This window comes from Dermacentor variabilis, unplaced genomic scaffold (assembly GCF_050947875.1).
Source record: "Dermacentor variabilis isolate Ectoservices unplaced genomic scaffold, ASM5094787v1 scaffold_12, whole genome shotgun sequence".
Classification (NCBI taxonomy): Eukaryota; Metazoa; Arthropoda; class Arachnida; order Ixodida; family Ixodidae; genus Dermacentor; species Dermacentor variabilis.
Window position 1 is genome coordinate 365,021 of NW_027460280.1, and position 18,217 is coordinate 383,237.

At 45.2% G+C, this 18,217-nt stretch overlaps 1 protein-coding gene across 1 annotated transcript in view; it reads left to right on the plus strand.

The window, feature by feature from the left end:
- LOC142566014 (mitogen-activated protein kinase kinase kinase 13-like) overlaps nucleotides 1-18,217 on the plus strand; it is a 673,242-nt gene that overhangs the window by 75,921 nt on the left and 579,104 nt on the right. The window contains exon 3 of the mRNA XM_075676704.1: nucleotides 6,775-7,032. Within this exon, the coding sequence (XP_075532819.1) occupies nucleotides 6,775-7,032 (258 nt within the window). The remainder of the gene's footprint in view (nucleotides 1-6,774; nucleotides 7,033-18,217) is intronic.

The window sequence follows — 18,217 nt, forward strand, 5'->3', positions numbered from 1 at the left end:
AAGGGGTTAAAAGCCAGAGACTGGGAGCAGCAAAAGAGCATTCATTCATTCATCTCTTTCGAGCTTCTTACCACGGGCCGCAGCGTCCGAGTTGCTGCCGGCCTGTAATGACTTTATGACTGTTAATTTCTCTGTACTCTCACTGTAAATAATGTAAATAAACCTCCAGTTTTCATCTCAAAGTCCTCCTCAACCTCGGCCATCTCCCACACCCAACGGCAAGGTCCAAAATCTGGGGGACAGCAATTGGGATTGTCCTCCAGACCCAACAGCGGGGAGGATGTAGAGGACTAGGTCCAAAACTACAACCTCGTAAGCGACTTCAACAAGTGTGACAGTTCTCAGAAATACGGAATGTACTGCTCTACCTGTCCAATGTCGCGGAAACCTGGTTTTGGAACCATGAGCCAGATCTTCCTGACTTGGCGACTTTCACGCAACAGCTTCGGCAGATTTTCGGTGCCCCAGTTGTTTGAGTTGAGGCCACGAAAAAGAAGCTTGGGGAGCGTATCCATTTCGCTGGAAAATCATGCACCTCATACATTGAGGATGTACTTGCATTGTGCAAGTGTGTGAATGCCACCATGTCCCAGAGCAACCAAATATGCCACATAATAAAAGGCATAAACATTGTCGCCTTCAATGCCCTTGCTAAGCAAAATCCTGCTACCGTCCAGGATGTGATAACTATGTGCCAGCGACTTGAGGAGCTCCACTCCCTTTGGCTATGACCGATACTTCCGTCATTCGTCTCCCTTCGACCATGGACTTGCGCACGCTGATCTGCGACATTGTCCGTGAAGAGCCTCATGGGTGATGTTCGTCCTGTGCTCCGTAAAGTACCGTTCCTTCTCCACTGACTGGTTTGTGCGACATCATTCAGCAAGAGATCACATCCACATTGTGTGCACCGTGCTCTGACGGTCCCTGCACTCATTCGGTACTAACGTATGCCGACGTTGCGGCGCTTTCTCTAGCCATTACCGCCCCTCAGCATATGTAGAGTGAGAGAGAGAGAGGTGAAGGAGGGGAAGGAGTAGAGACCAAAACCTCACTCTCCCATGACTCGAACGGCACCAATTCGCACTCAGTAGAGGCCGAAGCCTGTGTCTCCAATGGCTTGAACGACATGACCCCCGATGGCGGAGAGATCCCCAGATTGCCAGCCTCGGGAGAGGAGTGTACCTGGTGGACCCCATTACCTCCACTAGCATCATCTTCAGCAGGCAAGAGATACTAAAGGCTCAGCAGAGCGGTCGATTTTGTCGACAACTCATTGAAGGGTTCAAAGCTCCCAAGAGGAGTAGTGTGGCAAAGCCATCAGGCACACATGAACAGCTGGTATTGCTGTTGGTGCCGAGTACGAAGCAGCTGGTATTGTTGGGGACACATTGGATATGTATCTACTGGACACTGATGGAGTTCTGCACTATATTCCATCTAAGGAGGCTCCCCAGGAGCCTTTCAAGGTGGTGATACCCCACAGTCTAAAGAAAGCCACCCTGAGCTATTTTCACATCTTGCAGTTGGCCGTACATGCGAGTGGCCTTAAGACTTTCAAAAATTTGTCCTGCTCCGCTACCAGCCAGGCATGAAGCATGACGCTCTTCACTATGCCCGCTCATGTCGCGTGTGCCAATGCGTGAAGCCTCGCACGGGCAAACCCCGCGGGCTTATGCACCCAATTGACAGCCAGCTACCCTGGCAAGTCGCAGTCTGTGACATTGTGGGACCTTTTCCAAGAAGCCGGTCAGGCTGTTTTTCTCCTGGCTGTTGCAGATCACTTCACGAAACGGGTTGAACTTTTTCCCCATTGGAAGTTAATGGCACACGCAATCTGGGACAAGTTGACCGAGGCCTTTAACTGCTTCAGCTTTCTGGTGGAGCCGATAACAGACAGCGCGTCCTACTTCACGGCCAAGGTGCTTGTGAATGCGTGAATCACCACGCTTCTTGATCTCAAGCCCTTCCAATATCTCCCTTGTCAGTTGATCATTGTCCAGCATTCCAGATTTCGATAGAATGTGTGTTTTGAACAGAGCTGATGATCAACTGACAAGGGAGATATTGGAAGCGCTTGAAATCAAGAAGCGTGGTGATGATTGTATCAGTGAAGCCTCAGTTTTTCTTTCGACAAAGGAACTGGCGTATCTTGGGAGCGACACTTAGAAGTTATTCTGTATCGTGGCTTCCTTGTGCGATGCAGATGACGGCCCTGTTTTTTCTTGTTGTTTTGATCCTTGACAGCAGCTATATATTCCCATGTCAAGAAATAAAACACTCAGTTGTTAGTGCGCCTACGTGTCTCGTGTCTCCTTCCTTCGTCTGTTGTTTTATTAGGCGCCTTCTTTGTAATCATGCATAACCAACTCGCCCACCAGCCTGTGCTCAGTGTATTAACGAGATAGGCTTCTTCTTGCAGTCTACAGGGAACCATTCGATTGGGTACATCTTTCCTGAACTTTGGGAGAGAGAATTTTTGTTTATTGCACAAAAAAAGTTGTTACTATAGATTACGAATGTGCCCAAGCATACACTCTTTCGCGAGAGAGCTGCCAAACCCCATGGACTGCATTCTGCGGACTGACAGCAGGGTGTGTGCCATGAAAGCTGGCCTTTCTGGTTTTGTGGCGGAACTGTGCTCATAGATCGATGTGGCCCTTGACCTGGCCTGTTACAACCTGGCAAAAGTGCAAGCTGGACAGAAGACCCAATAGGACTGGTCGCATTGGAATGTGCACTATGGTGTCGGCAATCTCGTCCTCAGATGCAACCATGTCTTGAGTGACGCTGCCAAAGACATCTCTGCCTTCCTGTCGGCCAAGTGGTTGGGCCTATGCCGAGGGGAGACCATAATGCTCCCTTTGGTATACAAGCTGGCTGACCCCCAAGGGAGACCAGTCGGTGTTCGAGTTCAGGTCTCAAACCTCAAACCTTTCGTTCCCAGGAGCAGTGACTGAGGAGAGGGGGAGGTGGCCGACGAACTGCAGGCAAAGCGCGACACAGCTGACCCCCGACGACGCCACTAGTAGAACCTGTAGAAACGCAGCTTGCCAGCCTTTCTCCCACTAGCTGGTAGCCGGACTTCATTCTCTACCATGCCGGTGAACGGAGAAATGCAGCTATGGGATAAGGGCACACATCGAAGCGATGACAGGCCCATGTGGCCTAGCATACCCTTTTATGTGTTCCCTAAGTCTTCCTTCTTGCGCAATCAGCATTTCTTCTTGGGCAATCAGCCGGGCAGGTACCTTTCTTGGCAAGCCGGCTATGCTGGGGGGGCTTCCTTGTCCTTTCCCTTGCATTGCCTGGTTTTCTCCCTGCGCCTGGTTTCACTATGCCTCCAGTCTATTTCTGAGCATGAGGCCTGCTGTCCCGGACCTTGCTGCCGTGACTGACTCCTTCCTTGGGGGCCACGAACTCATGCCAGCCTTGCCTCCCCGCTGCCTAGGCTTACACTCACAGCGGCCACTTTGCCCAAAGAAGCTCTGGCCCCTGGTCGAGGGTGGTCACTCCGGCAACTGCTGACCTAGATGCCAGTCATCCTGGTCTGCCATTCCTGTCACCACCCAGTGACTTTCGTGGTGGCTGCTGTGCCAAAATGACAGCCATGCCTCGTGTGTTTCAAGCAGTCCTTGTCCGGTGGACCTCAAGCATTGCTGGCTGACCCATGGTGTTGCCCTGCCCTGACCTTCCTTGGCTGCCAGTCCTTCCTCCTGGCAGTGGGCCCTTCCTGGTGTGTGGGACTTTTGTGACCAAGGCAGGTCCCTGGCTTCGCATCAAGAGGTGAGACATCTTCGCCTCTTCAAACAGCTGTGGCACCTTCTTCCTGACCTGGTCCTGATCAAGACGACAACCCCATCTTGGACTTTGCCCTGCTGGCTTAGCCCTCTTTGAGTCAACCTTGTCACTTGACCTCAGTCAGGCTCGTTTTCAAGCTGGCCTTGGTCTTTAGTAGGGGGGATTGTGGAGATCGAGGTGCATTCCCACACCTCATCCCCTAGCTCGCACATTCTGATGAGCTCGATCTCCGGGAACTTCCACTGCAATGGCACCATGATGGACATGGCTAGTGCACCGAAGCTAACTTCTGCGCGAACCGTGCTTCTCCCTTCTGAGGTCTAGTCACAGCGCGAGTGGTGACTAGACCTCAGTGACTAAGAGAAGCTCCGAAGCTACCATGGCAGCGCACGCATTAACGTTGACCTTTGTGGGTATGGTGGCCGGAACGAGCTAGTAGCCTACTGTGCTTACTTGAACTTGCCCGAAGTTGCATGCTTGTCCCAGACAAGAAGTAAGGCAGTAGTCGCCAAACTTTCTATGATGTTTGCCCGTCATGGAATTTCGTTGGAAGTTTGCACAGATGGAGGTCCCCACTTTGTTTCTCGTGACTTCAAGGCGTTCAGAGACAAGTACGACCTTATAGTACACACAACATCCAGCCCATGGTTCCCTAGGTCCAATGGCTTAGCTGAAAAAGAGTTCAAGTAGTGAAATGATTATTGAAAAAAAAGTGAGAACACAAACGAAGATTTCTGGGTGGGACTGTTAAATTACCGAACAACCCCACCAGCGAATGGATGAACAAGGCTGCCAGACTTTTCATTCCCCAGTGAAAATCCTGTGCACAAGCAACCTCAGAACTAAACACATGGTCAACCTCTCCCAATGCTACATCAAGGAGATGTTGTGAGGATACACCTGGACAGGTGGTGGGATCTTAAGGCTTAAGGGGAGCAGTCTGTGACGCCAAGGTCCTACAGGGTTCGCACAGAAGGAGGTTAACAGTACAGAGAAACCAACAACACCTTCTAAGGACGAATGAGCCCTTTGAACTAGAGGCATTCCCGGGAGATGACCTTGTGCTAATTGCAGGACCTTGTGTTAAGTGCAGGGCCGTGCCATCATGCCCAGTAAGAACACAAACTCCATAGGGCTTTGAACCTGCAGGGCCATTCCAGGAGCCAACTACAGGAAAGCACAACCCACCCTCTGCATTGTCTCCAAACGTGAGCCCTACGACTCCGCCCCTACGACGCTCTACGCGAGTGCAAAGGCCTCCAGGCTACCTGAGGGACTATGTGACCTCCATGCTTTGAGCAGCTTCTCCAGAGAAGGGAAGATGTATTGGTAGGGGGCCGCGCGCCAAGGACGTCTGGCAACACTGCCACATGAGAACATTATACAATGGTGAACACTTAATAGGGAATGCTTTTCTCACAGTTGCAAAGCTGTGTGCGTGTAGCTGCTTGATACATACGTCACCGGGATGCCCCCTGACTGGCCTCCCGAGTGGCGGCCCTCGGGTGCCCTGCCCTCTCCACCTGAGCTCTCTTCCACTAAGTGCCTCATCGCTGTGGCACATGCTCACAGGCCTGCAATGAGTTAGTTACATGGGACTTCGCTCTCACGGCTCCTCGTTCTCACGCTTGTTGGACCGCTACCTGATAGCCCTAGTGCAGCGGGCACACATGCTCGATCGGTCTTGCAGTGAGCCTTTGCCTGTGTGCGCTGTGACTGTCCCACTGTGTTGTATCTTGGGTCAAAAACCCATGTTTGTGGGTGATCTGAGTCCGGAGCCTTCTCTGCGCTGTGTCGGAGAGTCCATGAACTCTGCTGTAGCGCCTTTGTGCGTTGCAGAGTGGAGGAGTGTTGTGCCCTTTCCTGACCGTCGCTCATAGGGCGAGTCTTGTGCAAACCCATCTCCACAACGTATGCTTATGTTTCTGCATGTGTGTGTGTTGTTTGTGTGAGCACATGCGCGTTTCTGCGTATGTGTGCTTGTGCATGGGTCGTGTGTATGTATGGGTTTGTGCGCATGGGTTGGCAATTTTTGTGTGCCTGTTTGTGGGTGTACAAATATGCAGTGTGAGTGTGTGGACGTGCATGCGTGTATACATGTTTGTGGGCATGTGCTTAGGTCTGTGCCTGTGTGCAGGTTTGCTCGTGTGTTTGTCAATCTGTGTATTTGTGTGTGTGCGGGTTCATTTGCATCTGTGCACGCACATTTTTGTGCATCTGCAGCTGGGTATGTGTGTGTGTGCATGTACAATTACTCAGTGTGTACTGGGACATCTGTTATACTGGGACAACCCTGAGGGCCAGTCTTCCACTCTGGAAGAAAACCAGTTGTCGGGCTGACCAAGTGCCTAACCTATCCAGGATTATGCTTCTTGATGTTTTTGCGCTGCAACTGTTGCATCTTCCATCTGCTGTCTGAGGTATACTCCCAGACAACACGATGACCTCAGGTCGTTCAATCGCGTATGTGTAGAAGTCCTCAGGAGGTCCCCACGTGACCATCAAAACATCCCTATGAATTATATTTGTCCGGCCTCAGCATGTCCTCAGAGGAGCATTCGAGGATATTTTCAATATGTGTTGAAGACATTTTCAAGACCTAGGTATTCGCTTCAGCCAGTGAAATTCCTTTATTTCATTAACTGCAGTGACCTGTTTTCCATCACGGGCATGGCACCGATACCAGCATGCATAACTCACATAGCTACTTTTGCAGACCACTGTCGTATTCAGCATCTGCTCTTGGGCCCTGGATTCCTGGTGGCGAGGCCCGGCAGAAGAATTACAGCTTCCACCCACCCCGGTGCTCGTTTGGCTGAATCTGGATGCCTCTGGAGCTTCATCTGGCAACAACGCTCAGCAATTGCCATCACCCGCTCAACCAGCGCTGCATATAAATGCCCGCCGGAGACTGTATCCCTTGGCCACGGCACCGATACCAGCATGCATAACTCACGCACGCTACTTTTGCAGACCACTGTCGTATTCGGCATCTGCTCTTGGGCCCGGGATTCCTGGTGGCGAGGCCCGGCAGAAGAATTACAGCTTCCACCTACCCCGGTGCTCATTTGGCCAAATCTGGATGCCTCTGGGAGCTTCATCTGGCAACAACGCTCAACAATGGCCATCACCCGCTAAACCAGCGCCGTTTATGAACGCCCGCCGGAGACTGTATCCCTTGGGCACGGCACCGATACCAGCATGCATAACTCACCCACGCTACTTTTGCAGGTTAGTTACCTTAAGTATGCTTCTTGTCTTAGAAGTGACGATAAATGCCTTGTAGCGGTGTCGTGCCCAATGGAGCCGCTCGAGGGTATTAGGCGTGCCTTGTCTGTCATTTCACGATTGTGTTCTGCCTTGGTGAATATGCTTTTGTTACTCGCCGGTGACATTGAATCAAACCCGGGACCCGACTTTGATACTCTGAAAAAAACGCTTGCATCTGTGTTGGAAACAGTTAGAAAACTAGACAGTGGGCAGGAGGCAATATTAAGAGAAATACGTGGCTTAAAGGACAAACAGAATGCCACTGATAGACAAATTAAGCTTATTAAAGAAGAACAAAAATCAACCGCTGGGGAGGTCAAAAGCCTCAAAGACGAATAAACAGCAGTATCTGCTAAAGTCGCTGTCATGGCCAGCAAAGTTGCAACCCTTGAAAGCGCTCTTTCTTCACTTAATATGGCCGAGATAAGCAAGGTTGGCAGTCCACTGCGCAGCATCAGCGAGCAACTGCAAACCATTGTCACAAGTCGGGCGACACAGAAAATAGAATGCGTCGGTGCAACCTTCTATTTTTTGGACGATGACGAGTATAAGGAAGACTGGGCAGCTTCTGAATCGAAAATAATTAAGTTTTGTTCGGATAAACTTGGCGTACAAACAACCAGCACACAATTTGAACATGTACACAGGTTGGGTAAGTTCGCCGAGGACAAACGCAGACCAATAATAGCAAAGCTAAGCTTCTTTAAAGATAAACAGGTCATCCTAGCATCTGCGCACAAACTTAAGGGATCTGCATTGTCGATTCGAGAAGACTTTTCTCCATCGACGCAGCTTGCTAGGAGGAAGTTGGTTGAATTTGCCAAAATGCAAAACAAAGCATTCAAGCTGTCAATAGACAAGCTACGTATTGACAATAATACTTACATGTATGATCATGCAACTGACAAGGTCATTTCATCTCAAAGATAGCTAGAAAACGGTACTTGTAGAGACGTGCCGTAAATAACCCAATCAATTTCATCAGTACAGTCCATATCCTTATCTTTCACTAACATTCGAAGCCTACTCCCAAAGCGCGATCTGGTGTGTTCTTTTATCGAAGACAGTCATTCCGACATTACCGTTTTGACAGAGACTTGGCTACGACCCGAAATAACCAACAACGAAGTTTTTCATGATTGCCCTGTGTACAACGTATATAGGCGTGACCGCACCGAAAAAAGAGGAGGTGGCATCTTAGTAGCTGTTAATCGAAATATTTCATCGCATATCATAGACACTAACTCAGCCCTTGAAATTATCTGGGTTGCATGCTCATCCTTATCTGTCAAATTATTAATTTGTTCTTGCTATCCTCCTCCTGATTATGACCAATCATTTGTAGAAGAATTACGTTACGGGATTGACAATGCAACAAAACAATATTCTGCTGAGAATATCTACATATTCGGCGACTTTAACTTTCTGAACATTGATGGGCCGCAGCTATCATCCCCTTGTCACAAGTCGGTTGAATTCATTAACTTAACCTTAGATTTCAACTTATTTCAAGTTGTCAGAGAGGCCACTCGAGGAACTAATGTTCTAGCAGTGGCGTAGCAACAGGGGGGGCCGGGGGGCCGTGGGCCCCGGGTGCAAGGGGCCAGTGGGGGGGGGGTCATATACGTCTTAAGAAACCCGGAAATTGTCGATATCCTCGCCTTCCTCGACTACAACCGGGGGGGTGACAGAAGACCTATGGGCCCCGGGTGCCAGACGACCTAGCTACGCCACTGTATTCTAGACCTGATTTTCACTAACGCTCCTGAAACAGTCGGTACAATTTCTTGTCTAGATGGTTTTAGTGACCATAAACTGCTTCAGTTACAAATTACCGTGCCTTTAAAATTTACGGGAGTCACGGTTAAACAGATTCGCGATTATAATAAAGCTAACTATGCTAAAATGAATACTGACCTGGATGCGTTCTTTAATGAAACCTTCTTGCAGTCCTTCCAAAATCGTAACATTGATGATAACTGGGTACTTTTTAAAAACGCCATTTCCGCTTTAATTGTCAAGTATGTTCCTCTAGTCACAATAACGAATGATAAATCTAAGCCTTGGTTTAATAAATATATTCGTACTCTACGTAACAGAAAAAAACACTTATACAAACGTGCTAAGAAATCGCGCGATTCTAATTTATGGGCTGAATATAGAAAGTGTTTAAAAAATACTGCGCTGAAGTAACCTCGGCTAAAGACAAGTACTACTTCCACGACCTACCTTCATTACTAGCTTCTAATCCTTGAAAGTTTTGGCGAACCATTGCTCCAGACAGCACTATCCATCACATATCACTACAAAAAGATGACCAAATCGAGCTGTCAGATCAAGAGAGCACATATGAATTCAATAGGTTCTTTTCATCTGTGTTTACTGTTGAAGATCATTCCAAAATGCCCATTATTCCTGATCATGAATTTAGATACACTGAGCCCATTGCCATCACAGTTCAAGGAATCACATGCCTAATTACTAACCTTAAGGTATCTTCCTCTGCTGGTCCCGATAACATATGTTCTAAAATCTTGAAGAATACATTGTCTATATCTAGCAAAATATTATATCACATTTTTTCACAATCTTTATCAACAGGCCATCTTCCACTTGACTGGAAAGTTGGAAAAGTAATTCCAGTGTTTAAAAGTGGTAACAGAAATATGGCGGAGAACTACCGCCCTATCTCGCTCACTTGCATATGTTGCAAAATGCTTGAGCATATTATGGCGTGGAATATTTATAACCACCTCGAGTTTAATAACTTCTTTTTTAATAACCAGCATGGGTTCCAAAAATCTTTTTCATGTGATACGCAGTTACTAGAGTTCACCACTGACTTGCACTTTAACATGGATAATAACCTTCAAACTGATTGTATCTTTCTTGACTACTCAAAAGCATTTGATCGAGTTGCTCACTGCCGCCTCATCGCTAAGCTATCTGCTCTTAGACTTGACTCCCTAACGCTATCTTGGCTTCATAACTTTCTATCTTTTTGCAAGCAGTTCACAGTCATCAATAATCTTGCTTCTTCTTTTTCTGATGTGACATCCGGTGTTCCGCAGCGCAGCGTGCTAGGCCCTTTGCTTTTTAAAATTTATATTAATGACCTACCTTCTAACATTTCCTCTTGCATGCGACTGTTTGCTGACGACTGCATCGTATACTGCACTATTGAAAGTCATGATGACCATTTGATCCTCCAAAAGGACCTTAACCTCATTTATACTTGGTGTGATAACTGGCTTATGATGAACTCGAATAAGTGCAAAACAATTTCCTTTACTCGTAAACAGTCACTTTCTAACTTCACGTATTCAATAGACAATGGTTCACTGCCCCGTGCGGTGTCATATAAGTACTTAGGCTTGCATCTTATATCCGACCTTTCATGGAAGTTACATATCACCAACATATGTGCTAAAGCGTCACAAACGCTGGGTTACTTACGTCAAAATTTGCGTCATTGCTCAGCTCATACACGCGAATTGGCATATTTAACCTTTGTCCGCCCACAGCTTGAATTTGCTTCATCCATCTGGTCGCCTCATCAAAAGTATATAATCTCAACGCTGGAAGCCGTACAAAATAGAGCCGCTCGATTCATTTCATGTAACTATAACCGCCATTCCAGTATAACAAAAATTAAGCTAGGCATTTCACTCCAGACATCAAGTCTTCGTCGTTCTGTTGCTCTTTCATGCTTAATACACAAATATATTCACAGCGTAATGCTATCCCCATTGCCACTTGAAAAACCATTACGTACATCCATGCGCCTTCATAATCACCTCAGCATCAAACGCATGCATGGTAGAGTGTATAAGCGCGACTGGACGAGGACGTAGGAAGAAACAGATACACAGACACAGCGCTTCACTTTCAACCATAAATTTTATTTTCACACGCATTGATAAATATATACCGTGCGAGCGGAAACAAACGTGACAGCAAAAAAAAAAAAAAAAAAAAAAAAAAAAAAAGAGAGAGAGAGAAAGAACATTGAGTGGTGCATTTCGTTGAACCGAACATGTGTGCAAGGCAAGGGAAAAACATGTACTACAATGGTCACAAAGATAAACCGAGGAATCCTATCTCCTTTTCCGATAGTGACATCGAAGACTTGCTTACGTACTTTTGCTCAAATTTTGCAATCTCGTAGGCCTCTACAATCTCCCTCGTCATCCTGCTATGAGCCTTGTACAGAATGGAAGTGCTTTCAAACATGGGTTTGCAGGAACAATCTCTGCAGTGAATACCCAAATGACCTGAGATTACCTTAGTGACGTTATATTGATGCTCTTTTAATCTCTCGTTGATGCATCTGCCGGTTTGACCAATGTACGTTCTTCCGCATGAAAGTGGGATGGCATAGACAACGTTATGAGTACAGGTTACAAATTGTTTGCGATGTTGGGTAGAACATGCCTGCCTTTTGTTATTCTCTGTGTTAATCTGTTTGCATAGCTTCTGTAGACGCTCAGGGGCAGAGAAAACCACGTCTACCCCCGATTTCGCCGCTATTCTTCTGAGATTATGTGAAATGCAATGAATGTATGGTACCACAGCAACTTTCTTTGTTCTAGCATTCGCACTGCTTGCATTCGACGCATTTTTGCACTTCTTGCTTAAGCCCTCCACGACAAAAGTTAGCATACGCATCGAGTAACCAGAATCTGCCAGGCGCTTGGCCTGCTCTTTGAAACTGGCTTCCATTTTGTGGTCACACGACTTCGTCAGAGAACTGTTGAAACACGATGTTACTACTGCGCATTTTACAAGTTTTGAATGAGTGGGATGAAATGGTAGGACTGGCTTATTGCCTCTTGGCTGATAACTCCAGTATGTCATTTGTGGATAAAAGTACAATCCCAAGTCTAAAAACCTTATGAAATTGCCTATGGGGACTTCATGTGTCAAAGACAAAGGGGACAACACTTTAGTGGCACTTTCCAACACTTTCCATTGACTTAAAGGACCTGTACTATTCTCTCCCACAGAATGACGTGATGAAATGTGTATCTGACTGCATTGACAAGTTTGGAGCGGTTCGTTTTCAAAATGCTTGTTGTCTGACTAGCGACAGATTTTTAAAACTACTTCGTTTTTATGTTAATTCGACTTACGCGACTTGGGAAGGAAATGTTGTCAAACAAAAAGATGGCATATGCATTGGGTCATGTATTGCTCCCTGCTTAAGTGACTTGTATCTAGCTAACTACAACCAGGTTCTTGATGAACGCCTGAAAAATGACACCAATGTCGCGAAAGTCTTCAGATTCGTTGACGATCTTCTAATCATTTTAAATAACAAATCAGACAATTTTGACTCGCTGGTTTAAAAAACCGTAACCTCATTCACTATAGTGTTGTTCCCATTGTCTTTGACACATGAAGTCCCCATAGGCAATTCCATAAGGTTTTTAGACTTGGGATTGTACTTTTATCCACAAATGACATGCTGAAGTTATCAGCCAAGAGGCAATAGCCAGTCCTACCATTTCATTCCGCTCATTCAAAACTTGTAAAACGCGCAGTAGTAACATCGTGTTTCAACAATTCTCTGACGAAGTCGTGTGACCACAAAATGGAAGCCAGTTTCAAAGAGCAGGCCAAGTGCCTGGCAGATTCTGGTTACCCGATGCGTATGCTAACTTCTGTCGCGGAGGGCTTAAGCAAGAAGTTCAAAAATGCGTCGAATGCAAGCAGTGCGAATGCTAGAACAAAGAAAGTTGCTGTGGTACCGTACATTCATTGCATTTCACATAATCTCAGAAGAATAGCGGCGAAATCGGGGGTAGACGTGGTTTTCTCTGCCCCTGAGCGTCTACAGAAGCTATGCAAACAGATTAACACAGAGAATAACAAAAGGCAGGCATGTTCTACCCAACATCGCAAACAATTTGTAACCTGTACTCATAACGTTGTCTATGCCATCCCACTTTCATGCGGAAGAACGTACATTGGTCAAACCGGCAGATGCATCAACGAGAGATTAAAAGAGCATCAATATAACGTCACTAAGGTAATCTCAGGTCATTTGGGTATTCACTGCAGAGATTGTTCCTGCAAACCCATGTTTGAAAGCACTTCCATTCTGTACAAGGCTCATAGCAGGATGACGAGGGAGATTGTAGAGGCCTACGAGATTGCAAAATTTGAGCAAAAGTACGTAAGCAAGTCTTCGATGTCACTATCGGAAAAGGAGATAGGATTCCTCGGTTTATCTTTGTGACCATTGTAGTACATGTTTTTCCCTTGCCTTGCACATGTATTCAGTTCAACAAAATGCACCACTCAATGTTCTTTTTTTTTTTCTGTCACGTTTGTTTCCGCTCGCACGGTATATATTTATCGATGCGTGCAAAAATAAAATTTATAGTTGAAAGTGAAGTGCCGTGTCTGTATATCTGTTTCTTTCTACGTCCTTGTCCAGTCGCGCTTATACACTCTACCATGGATTCTAACCAACTAGCCCGCCAACGTGTTTTAATCAAATGCATATTTGGTAAAACTAAAGCTTTCAATTCCTCGGCTTTGCCACAAGCCATCGCACTTTGGAACGATCTTCCCGATGCCATTGTTTCAATCACTAACCGTGAAAATTTCCCTGAGCGCTTATATACTCATTTTACAAACTAAGACTGTATAATGATGCATTTTTTTGTTCTGCTTACTGTTACTGTTACTTTTCTTTGTTCTTGTTCATGCTCATCACATATTGTATAATCCCCGATCACTCAATGCTCCGACCAGAGCCTGTGATGTACCTTAAATAAATAAATAAATAAATAAATAAATAAATAAATAAATCTACAAACAGAGAAATTCAGGCTTAAAACCACAGCATGCACTTATTGCTTGACAGAGCATAGTTTTGAGCCCTTTTGCAGAGGGCTCAGTATATGGCAATACCAAATGAAAACTTAGACGATAGTGATTCACCCAAAACCATTTTATCAATTTTACTGAACAGTGTATGCTGCACTGACGAAGAAAGGTTGAAAGAAGTGTGATAAAGCGAGGAGACTTAACTGCTTGAAATGTCTCCATCAGAAAACACTGAAGAGCTTGAGCCCATAAGAGTCTCTGAAAAAAAAAAAAAATAATTAACAGCACATAGTCTAAACCACTTTAATTCAAGCACAGAGTAATGACAGAGTTTATGCCACCTACTTGGAAGCACTGCAGCACTAAGTTATTGCATAAAGCACCAAAGCAACTTCTGGTGATTGAATGGCATGGATTGAATGATTGAATCTTTATGGCAAAATCAATCCCCTCAAAATATATTTCTTTCAGGACGAATAACACTGGGGGAGGCGGGGCGAAGAGGTAGCTTTAGGCTGGCCAGCCATAGTGCAGTGGGATCTCGCAAGCAGCTGACACCGCGGCCGTTCAGCTTGGGCACGCTAGCATGCCCGAGCTGAGTGCTACCTGCGTGCTGCCTGTATGTGAGCCCATCTTCTTCACTGGCTGTGGATGCAATAGTCACGCTGCTACAGGGTCCCCCTGCTAGTGCAAAGCGTTATTGAAATAAAGTTCAGTGGTAAAGTCCAGGTAAAATGTGAAGATAGTGTTGTCGTTGGTAGTGTCGAGTTCATGCAATCCGAGAGAGATGTACCAGGCAGCACCGGAAGCGACCTGCTACAGGTTCTCGTACATGTCCAGGCCTGTAGAAGTCGGAGCTCCAAAAGTAGACCGTCTGGCAGCTCGGGACTTGCATAAAGATAGCGCAAGTGTTGGTCACTCATTTTGTTGACCTAGAAGTGACTCTCAAGCTGAAGAAACGAAGATGGCAGAACTGCTCCGGCAAAACTTCGGTAGGCCATGCATCCACGGAAGGTGCGAGCACAGAACATTGGAAGGCTTGCCTGCTGCTGCTTGTGGTGAAATCTTGAATGCTGATAGCATCATGGTTGCGGTGGTCACTGAATGCATCGCGAAGGTTGTGCATGTGGCGTCGCCGTGCCTACGGCAGTGAAATTTGCGCCTAGTGGAGCCTGTGGAAGAGCCTCTGTATCGGTGATGAGTGAGGTGCCCCCGAACCAAAAGCGGACAACTTGCGGTAACGTCCAAGGAAGGAGAGCGGCAGGCAGGTTGTAGAATAGCTGAAAGTGCTTACGTTTGGCCCGGTGAATTCCTTGGAAAGAGTCGTCTTGCAGCAGCCTTTGAGCTAGCGAGAAGGCTTGCAAACCGAGTCTGCTGCTGGAGCCGGTGCATGCTGACAATCGGCACTGGTAGACGCAGGTTATGTGGGACGGCAAGACGCAGAATGACACAATGGTTCATATGGCGAGAGCTGTTTATTAATTTGTTTATTTTATTTATTTATTGATACTGCAATCCCGGTGTCGGGATTATAGCAGGGTGGGAAAAAGAATTAAGCAGTTTAACAAAAATGGCAAAATGTAAACAAAAGAAATAAGGGTGCAGGTTGAAGCTCTGCAGCCAGCATCAGGAATACATTTGAACAAGATATCAAACAGTAAAAAAATAACATACACAATGGAACAGTAAAGTGATGAAATGCAGTAACACAGACTAGGTAATATGTTGAGCGAATAACGTCAGTGACGGTTGCAACACTTCATTGTTAGTGAGGTTATCCCAATCGGTTATAGTTCGTGGAAGAAATTAGTATTTAAAACAGTTATTACGGATGTGAAAAGGAGTTACAGTTAGCTGATGTCGTTGTCGGGTCGCATACCCAGACGAAAAATGAACTAAATGGGTGAGTTCAGTTCTGTAGTGTCCTTTAATTAATTGGCACATGAATTTAAGTCTTGCAGAACGATTTCGCTCATTTATTGTCGGCAGACCAGCTTTGATTAAAAGATGTGTTATCAATGTACGTCAGTAATTATTATGTATCGAGCAGGCCTCGTTTGAACCCTTTCTACTTTGTTTATGTTAGTCTTAGTGAATGGGTCCCAAATGATAGCAGCATAATCTAAGGTAGGCAATACAATACATTTGTAAGCAAGGAGGCGGACAGATTGAGTGGATAACCGCAATGCACGTCTTAAGAAAAACGATTTACGAAAAGCGTTACACGTTATGAAATCAATATGTTTGTTCCAGCCGAGATTGTTAGTGACCCAGAGCCCTAGATATTTATATTCTGCTACTTCTGCAAGTGGGGTCACATCATTAATGCTGTAATCAAACGGTAAGGCATTCTTTCTGTAAGTAATCCTCATAAATACAGTTTTTTCAAAATTAATGGACATTTGCCATGATTCACACCATGCAGAAACTTTTTGCAACGCGCTATTTAGTAGTATTTGATCTGAGACACTTCTTACTTCTGTATAAATGACACAATCATCAGCGTAAAGCCTAATTTTCACAGGAATGTTAGACGCAATATCATTAATATATATTAAAAACAAGACAGGCCCAAGAACAGAGTCCTGAGGCACGCCAGAGTGAACTGTAAGCTTGTCAGAACAATGATTGTTAAAAACAACGAATTGTTCTCTGTTTAAAAGGTAGGCTGAAATCCACTTTACTAATTGTTTGTTATGAAGTGTTGTGTCTAACTTATAAATTAACTTTTCGTGAGTGACCCTGTCGAAAGCTTTCGAGAAATCTATAAATACGGCGTCAATCTGTGTTCCATTGTTAATTGAAGAGGAAAAATCATGTATAGTTTCTACTAGCTGTGTACAAGTTGAGTAACCCCTCCTGAATCCATGCTGATATTTAGTAAAGAAATTGTTTGCTTCGAGGAAGTTTGATATGTGATTGTGAATTATGTGCTCAAGTGGTTTACAAGCAGTCTATGTTAGCGAAATTGCACAGTAGTTCTTGATCAATCGCTTGTCTCCACTTTTGTGAAGCGGTTTCACTCTGGCAGTCCCCCGTCTCGGGATTCGACTTTCACACAAGGACCTTGTAAATAAAGCAAACAAATATTTAGATGTCCATTGTGAATATCTTTTCAAAAAGGCATTAGGTATGTTGTCCGGTCCAGGGGATTTCTTTACCTTGAGGTTAAGCAGCATACTTAAGATACCATGCTCACTAATGACAAGATCCTCCAAAGGTGGCAGTGAGGCTTCAAAATTTGGAAAGATGTTATTATTGTTAGTAAATTTGGACTTAAAATGTTCATTGAAGACATTAGATAGTTCTTGTGCATCACTGACCAGAACACCTTTGATTTCAAACTGATCATGGGTCTTTGAGGTTGGGGAAACCGAATGCCAGAATTTCTCAGGAGACTGATATAAACTTGGGCAAAGATTTTTAAAATGATGCTGTTTGTTAATGACCGTTTGCTTTTTCAGCTGGGAACTAAGAAAAGTTATTTTTTGTTCCAACCCCGGAGAAAGACTGTTTTCTTTTCTTTTCTGTTTCATGCGCTTCAGCCTGAGAAATCCATGGGTTTTTTGTCTTCTTTTTAACAATAACCGGCATTTGACATTCATGTACCATGGCCTTGAACTGGTCCCAAAGTTCTTGAACACTTGCAGTGTTATTACAAAATGCATCAAAATTAAAGGAAAGAGCATCAATAATGGAAACATCGTCAGCACGGGAGAAGTTTCTAAAATGCATTTGAGGGCAAACTTTATCAAGAGTCATGCCGTAAAGAGCCAGGAGAACAGCCTGGTGATAGGAGATACCAGGTATCACTACACACTTAGTTGCATCGAAGATTGTTCAAGAAATGAAGAAGGGGTCTAAAATAGATTTTGAATTCCCTTGTATTCGGGTGGGGTGCTCTACAGTTTGCGTCAAGTCAAACGAGAAAGCTATATCAAGCATTGCCTCACTTGATTCATCACTATGTGTTTTGAGTGCGAACGTTGACCAGTCAATATCTGGCAAATTGAAGTCGCCTGTTAAAATAATGCGATCATTTAGCTTAATAAAGCTTGTCATATAATCTTTAAGGTTATCCAATACTATGACAGGCGATCCAGGCGGCCTATACAGTGCTCCTACAATATACCGGACATTGTTGTGGTATGCCTTACAGAAAATGCATTCAATATTAGGCACTTCAGGCATGCTCAATATATTTAAATATTCTTTAAAGAGTATGGCAACTCCTCGACCTTTACCACCACGGTCTTTCCGAAGTACACTGTAGGAAGCCGGCACAAATTCACTATCGTAAATGGTATCA